Source organism: Parasteatoda tepidariorum, unplaced genomic scaffold (assembly GCF_043381705.1).
Source record: "Parasteatoda tepidariorum isolate YZ-2023 unplaced genomic scaffold, CAS_Ptep_4.0 HiC_scaffold_419, whole genome shotgun sequence".
Lineage (NCBI taxonomy): Eukaryota > Metazoa > Arthropoda > Arachnida > Araneae > Theridiidae > Parasteatoda > Parasteatoda tepidariorum.
This window is the reverse complement of record NW_027261748.1, coordinates 3,655-11,807: the sequence shown is the minus strand read 5'-3', so window position 1 is coordinate 11,807 and position 8,153 is coordinate 3,655. Positions and strand designations below refer to the sequence as shown.

General features: G+C 31.5%; 1 protein-coding gene across 1 annotated transcript in view; it reads left to right on the top strand.

The window, feature by feature from the left end:
- LOC107451264 (sn-1-specific diacylglycerol lipase ABHD11-like) overlaps window positions 1-6,649 on the top strand; it is a gene marked incomplete at its 3' end in the record, with an annotated part of 11,775 nt that extends 5,126 nt beyond the window's left edge. Inside the window, 2 exon segments of the mRNA XM_016067308.3 lie at window positions 3,611-3,764; window positions 6,505-6,649. Of these exon segments, the coding sequence (XP_015922794.2) occupies window positions 3,611-3,764; window positions 6,505-6,649 (299 nt within the window).
- Window positions 6,650-8,153: the final 1,504 nt, after the last annotated feature.

Here is an 8,153-nt window from a genome sequence, read left to right as displayed (position 1 = left end):
ACTTGTGAAAGACCGGGAGAGAGTCACCGGATTTTTTGAGTGCTGAATGTGAGAGGTGTATTAACATCACAGTCGAAGTCGTTCCTGTGTTGCCATTAGCAGTCGAGAGTATGCAGGCGTTGAGAGTGTAGGCGATGTGTGAATGTTCGAGACGAGACTGAGAAGCAACAGCGCAGGAGGTGAATAATGCATTCACAAATAGCAAGTCAACTGTTCAATGTGGACTATCCATCGAAGTAGGCGTTACCGTTAAGAGATTGCGAAGTGGGCGTTACTTGCGTGAGCAAATCACGTCCGGGTCACCACTTATCTTTGGCGAGAAAACGGCTGCGTTATTTATGAGTCTGCGTGTTCAGTTGAGTCTGTCACCAAAGATAAATAATTTGGAGAAATGCTAAATTTAAACATAATTTTAATGAAAACTTAACAAAATTAAAACCATAGAAGAATAATTGAACAAGTAAAAGCTGAAGAAAAACGTAAGGCAGGTTACCGAAAAAAGAGATAAGTAAAGTAAAGAAAAGTAGAGAAAAAGAACAAAGTATCGCAATGGTTTCGATGGTAACGAAGTTTGAGATGACCACGATTTATTTCTTGAACTTCAGTTCAGTTCAAATAGATAACAAAAATTACTTTGAGCGTAGATTGTATATTTTAGGTTCGCCAGAGCATGAACTTTTAGAATCAAGTACGATGATTTCGCCACAACTGTTTCATTTATTTTTATGACAAAAGCTGTTCAGAATCAAGCTTATTTTTTTATTAACTCCAAGCAACAAGGCTATACAGCTTATGCAACTGCTACGAAAGACTATGCAAGTGCTTAGCGATTGATTTCGAGAAAAGTGACTTGTCAACTATTTTCTTTCCGTTGCTAATATTATAAACGCTGAAATTTCAGAAAACTGATGAAACAACTTCTTAAAAAAAAATTCTTTCAGATATGTAGTTTAGCTTACGAAGATGAAAAATATGTAAATATCTCAATTTTGATTAATTTGTCGTTTACGCTGATTTTTCTTTTGCACTACAATGTTTCATTTGTTATTTTCCTGTAGAGGGGGCATTCTTGGGTCACCCTGATTAATTTGCAGATTAGCTAGGTTATGTGCATATTAACGGCTCTCAAACTTTAGCGATAACATATGTACAGTGTGCTAAAAACAAAAAGGACACCCAGAATAACTTTCACTCTAATGATCTTCTCGCTCGAGGTGGTGACCGTAAATATGATAATTAATAAATGCGATATTTTAAATTACGAAATCAGACACTAAAACCTACTTCCTCTGAATAAACATACCTTTTTCTCGACGGAAATAGATTACTAACCCCCCCAATANCCAAAAAAAAAAAAAAAATATCGCGCGTAGTCACAATCTAGGTAATATGGTCTCAATAGTTTGGTCAGGAGAACGATCCAAAGTTCGGATTCCTTAACGTCTGTTTTACTTTTTGCGTATTTCGTTATATTATCTCGAGAACTTTCTAAGCGCATAGAAAAACTTTTGCGCGCTTTTATAAAAGCTATTATATTTCCTTGCAAAAAGTAATTTTAGTAAATTTATGTTATTTTTTTAATAATAGTCATAAAGTAGTTGTCATAATTTTGAATTGTGAGGTACACCATTTTTACATTATTTTAAAAAATGCAATTTTAATTGACAATATAAAAAATTGCAGCAGAATCGGACGAATAGTTTCTAAAAAATTGAATTTTAAGTTATTATCAACTTCAAAATTTTAATTTCTCAGTAACTATTTAACCCGCGATTTCGCTCACATTTTGTATTTAGATATGCACGATTGCATACTTTAAAAATTGTATGCAAAAAATATATACTTATCAATTAAAATTTTTCGACTATTGTTAAATAAAATAGTAAAAAATAATCATTTACAAAAATTAGTTTTTGCGGGTAAGCGAATCTTTGGTAAACGAATTTTCTAATAGTGTGTAAAATGTTTTCAATCGACTTTAAAAGTTCTCAAGATATGAGGAATTGCGCAAAGATTACATTAACATTAAGAGGTCCAAATTTGGATTGCTCTACTCACCAAATTATGGGGCCCATATCTTCCAGATTGTGGCTACACCCTATATTTTAGGAGTCAGAAATTCAAATCCGTTGGTAAAAAAGGTGTTTATTTTGAAAAAAATCTGTTTTTGAGTCTTATTTCGTAATTTAACATATCGTCTTCACTAATTAATTAATATATTTGTGGTCACTCCTTCGAACCATTAAGATTGAGCCTTAGAAGGTGAAGATCCAATCATTAGATCAGAAATTATTCAGGTTATTATCTTTTTTTCCTTTCTTTTTTTTCGGTGATTGAACAATTAAAGTCAAGGGGAATTTTATTTCATCAAATAAATTAGCCCGACAGCTTGTTGTTGTTATTCAAGGAGCACTTCTCGAAAATAAGTTTGTTTCTTTGTATAAAGAGTTTGCTGTCTTTTAATATAGATCCAAATTTTAAAAAAAAATAATAATGAATTACATAAAATAAATAAATGAATCATTGAACTAATAAAAAATAAATAATGAGAAACAATAAGATAACATATCCAAAGATAAAATACTATGTATTCAATTTTTGGTATAGCTCGTTCACCAGCAGTTGGCACTTGGCTCCGCCTTCATCACGTGGTATGCGACGATACTATTTCGCTATTTTTGGGAGAAGGTTGTGAGCAACCCTGAACAATGTTGCTATTTGGCGATCGTTTGGCAAAAATATTTATTTCGCAAACTTTATGTGCATTTTTTTAACAATGAATATTTCATAAATTTGATGATATTTTACACTATTTCTTATGATATTTCTTTCTTTTGAGTGAATAGTTTGTCCTTTATGAGACATTTCGCTGGGAGAACAACAGTTTTTAAATTTAAACTATATTTAATTAGCTAGTGTAACAAAAGGTATATTAGCAGATGATAAAGCAAAGTAAGTGAAAAATAATTCACTTTCTGTGTTTGGCGCAAATTAAGGGTTGTCTCAATTTCAACAACGGAGATGTTTTTCCTCTTACTCCCCCGCGCTGAAATGAACTCTGCGTCCGAGGAGGTGGAGCCAAGTCTCAACTCCTGGTGAACGAACTATACTTTCATATTATGCACTATACCAGTATTTCAATTGGACTAAATAAGAAAATGCCATTTAACTTTTTATTCACCAAACACGTAGAGAGCATCACTTTCAAAAACCATGGAGTGGCGAGAGAAAGACGTTTAGAACAAAATAATAGTACGTTCTGTGTTTTAGGTCTGAGAAAATTATATTTGTTTTCTCATTTTAATTAAATTGAGAAACGTAGATTACAGGATCATTTTATTTTTTCATTTCTTATTTTTGTTCTTGTGACTGTTAGAGTTTGTTTCAATTGAAAAGTGGTCGAGATTATATTTGGCGATAAAAGAGCGATAAATTTTATTCACATTTCTTAGGAAATCACTGTAACTTGACACTTGTGTCCAGTGACATTGGATTGACATTAGGGGCAACGCTCTGGCGTTAAGCAATATTAGAAGGAAAAAACTAAGCATCTTTGACTTTTATTTTCTAATACTTAGAGATTCTCATTTCGCAAAATAATTTTTTGCAGCTATGTTCCTATTAACTTATCTTATGATTTGTATGAATCTACTGAAGGCAGTGACCCCAACTTAACACCTGTAGTTCTTGTTCATGGGCTTGCATCGGAGAGAAAGACGTGGAAACTCACTGCTCCAATTATTGCCGAAAAATCGAGGAGAAAGGTAAGAATATGTGAGCATATTATTTATTCTGTTATATCAATTTAAATATTTTTTTGTATCGTGTGAACTTGTTGATTTTAAAAGTAATACGCGTCTGACCCCAGTAATCTTTTGACCGGGGTAGCGTGGTTAGCAAAGCCTTGCTCTCTCATTCTTGAGAATGGGAGTTTGAATCCTGCCGGGCGAAGACTCCCCGTGTTGTAAATGGGTAGTTAAATCTGTCGGGTCACAAAGTTCTCCATGTTCCCATAAGAAATTATACTTCAAGGGGCCAATAATAACTTTTAAGGGAATTGGCGATTGATCATTCTCTGGCTCAGGACAAAATTACAATCTGTGGATGAATGAATGGATCCACCCTGTAAGCGTGTGTGTATTTATAGAGTGGTGTGGCTAAAATCGAATTCTTGGCCATAGGTAGCGCCACTGGAAAGCAGGAGCAATCACACCCCTTGCCTTAATGCTCTACGACAACAACAACAACCAGTAATCTCTTAAAAAAACTTGGTTTAAAAAGGAAGAATTTTTATAAGCACTCTATAAAATTATGAAATGTTATCTGGTAAGGGTTTATGAAACTAAATTGCTTCGCTAGTAAAATTCCCATCAATTCACAGTGCCATCACACGATTTACATGAAATTTACTGCTGTTTTTGATTCTGACTGGTCACTTATGTTAGCTTTAATTATGGACATGGTGTAGTTTTTCAGGTTTTCTAAGAAAAAAAAATATCCTTAAAATGAAATTTTCTAATCTAAATATAATTGATAATAAATATAGCATACCGTTAGGTGTGCTGTATTTATTACCATTATGCATATATTTATTACCGTTATATATATGTATACACACACACATATATATATATATATATAAAGTCATTTTTTAGTTGATTAATAATGATTGAAAATTATTTTTTTGAATATGAATAATTACTTTTCTCCAAACTCTTTTAGCTTTTTAGGCTCCGTTAGTAGATTTCATTGTATTTAGACTAAAAAAATTTAAAAATGAAATTATNGTACTTATATATATATATATATATATACCATTACGCATAAACGCATAAAGAAGAAATTTGGCTATATTTTTAAAATTCCGAAATGTTGGGGATTAAAAATATGACATAATCGATTATAAGTAAGATAAATTATAGAGGAAGCTCTCTGATAAGGCGATTCTCATTTGTAAAAAAATAATGTGAGAATCCTAATGCTTTTATACACTCTGAAATTGATTTCCTGAAATTCACTAAAATCTTACTTTGCTTTATTTTTTCAATAAGCTCTTGATGCAATGTTCCTTGATGCAATTACTTCTATGTATTACTATTTTATATCTTGTAAAAATATTCATGGAAACTTCAGTCTAAGATAAAAGAACAATATTTTTCATTCTTCTTCACTGGCCACCAACTTTTGCGGACTTAAATTATTTCAAACAAAGCTATCAAGAACCACAACTGATGCATTAGAATTTTAAATTCAATTAAAAGTTTCTGGAAGTACCACGATCATTGTAAATCACCTATCAAGAAATAATTTCCATTATAGGGCTTATACCATAAGTATTAATACAACAACTGGAGAATAATTTCTGTTATCGAGGTCAGACAGTAAGTATATATGCATCTGCGAAAAAATTTATTTTACTTAATTGGGAGTCATGCAGACTGTACCATTGCAACAATAAAATGAACACTTTATACGGAATGTTACGCGAATTTAAAGGGAAATAAGAAAAAATAAACCTGCTTTTTGTGAAAAATATTTCTTTTTTTTTAGCTTAATAAATTTTCTAAGTTTACATTATTTGATAGCTGATAATTTTTGCCTGTTTACATTATTATTTTCCACTTCTTATCAATAAATTATTTTTCAAGTGTGTACAAACTTTTCTAAATATTGGTAGAAATGTTACATGCAATAATTGTGTCTGAAAATATAATATATCAATTTCATTATATCAAAAATTCTTATTTATCAGTGATAAGTTAGAATTCTAGATCAAACTTTTTGCATGAATTTAGTTTCTATCAATACACTGAACTATCTGAAAGAAATTCTATTAATAGCTTTTCTTCTTAATAAATCGAAATTTTTTGAAAAGTTTCATAAAGTTTTTTTTCTCCATTTTTCTCATATTATGCCATTTCTTAGCTTTCTTTTTCAACAGGGATATCTGTTAAAAAACTAGAAAGACTGAAAATTGCTGCACTTAAAATATCTGGAAAGGGCCTACATGGAAAAGACCAATATGGCCTTTTCAAGAGCTTTTGCGAGCAGCAGTCGGTATGCGGCAATGTTCAGTCTTTCTAGTGTTTCGACAAACACCCCTGCTAACAAAGAAAACTGAATGCATAATGAATTCCAATTTTGTTTTTATGCGATATTGACGGTGAGCACTTAGGAGAAGAACTCGCCAAAAAATGTCTGAAGGTAAAGTGATTTCTTCGAGAATTTTCTGATAAACAGAAACGTGTAATTCTAAAGCTTGATAGCTTGCTCAGCAGCAAAATAGATGTTTAAACATAAAATTCTATAGGGTTCATTATACTTCCGATATTTGCCGCAACTATGGAATGTCGAAAGCTCCTTCAAATGCCAATCAATTTTAAAGAATATATTTTTATGGCATTCCATTTATTTCATATCACAATCTTTCCCGTATGCCCCGAGTACCGATATTGCCTAAAATCTATATTATCTTTGTTTATATTACTGCACATTTTATTTTAGGTCTATGCATATGATGCCAGAAACTACGGTGACAGTGAATATACTGATGAATTTAGTTTCTCCTTAAATGTGGATGATCTTTTTCATTTTATGAATGTAGTAAATTTGCCGAAAGCTGTATTATTTGGACACAGTATGGGTGCCTCCACTGTAGCTTATGCAGCCCTTAAGAAGGTAAAGATTCATTACATTTACAGTAGCAATGTGCATCATGACAAATAAGACATTTGAATTTAGAGGAAAATATCAGTTTCTTGTATATTTGTGGCTGAAAACAACGAATCTCTCATTATTTTTATTTACCATGCCATATCGACCTTTTAGCTTAATATGTATTTTAACGGCACTAAGAAAACATTTAACTTAGAGAAAAAGAAATTAATCCGACTAAAAGAGCTCTCACTGTAGTTTCGGAAGTTAAAGATTTATTAACAGTAATCTATTCCGCAATATTTTATTATAAATAAGGAAATATTTCCTTCAAAAAACTTGGTCTCTGTTAGAGGAATGATGTTTAATATAATTTTTAACTTTACCTCGCCGTGCGCAACTCTGGTACATAATGCTTCTAACCTTTTATCCACACACTCCTGTGTATGGCAAAGTCCCTTATTTGCAAAGATCTTCTTTTTGCACCTTTGCAATCGTATTCTCAGCATCCCCTTCAATTTTCTCTCAACATTTTCAGAATTTGATGTATTTGTTCATACACTACTGTTCAAAACTGAAAACGAGGTTATTTTTCTTTTGTAACGTCGTGAAAACGTATTCCAAATCAGCATTACAATAAATAATAACATTGTGAAGTTTATCAAAGAAACAAAATGAAAAATTTGATGGATAAAAAGGAACTTCATTCAAAATTTAATTTCAAGCTCAGTTGTATAGAAGAATAACTCCCATGTGTCTTGGAAATTGCTAGGGAGCATATGAACAACCCTGACAGCCATGCATGACTTAAATTGTCAGCTCAAGCTACGTAGCACTCTTTAGCATCGAGCTAAAGTTTTGTACTCTCGGTGACTACGTACAATATTTATATTGTACTTCGTCTTTGAAGAGTTAGGATGGAAATTTTTTAATAGGCTTGCTACCTTTTACTGCTATGTCACTTAAAACTTTTTTAAATGTGTTTAGTTCTTTCTAAAATCACAATACTGTTTTTCAAACAACTGCATCAGACTTAAGAAAAATAATTGCAAAAATATTAAATATATTTAGAAAGTTCATCGCAAACGAGGTGAGGATTGCATCAAATTATTCCTTAAAAAGAATCATGTGGTTTTAAATGTATTTCTGCCATGTATATTCTAGATTTTTAATTATATCTTTTACCTACATCATCTGACAATAGTTTTGAAGCAAGTAGGTAAAAATTTTGATATTGCATATTTCCACATCTAGATTTTACTAATTAATTAAAACTCTAACTAATTTTGGTGTTGACATGGAACTAGAATTTTCTGTATTAAACTAAACGTTTATTTAAGTGATTATAATGAAAAAAGAGATTCTTCTAAATACATCAATATTCGGAAACTCATCTCTGAAAATAAAAACTTTTTAGTGCGTAGAGGAGTTTTGCCATCTACTTAACATAATGTATGTGGCACCCGAAATATATTTGTTTTGACGCCTGATGGATATTT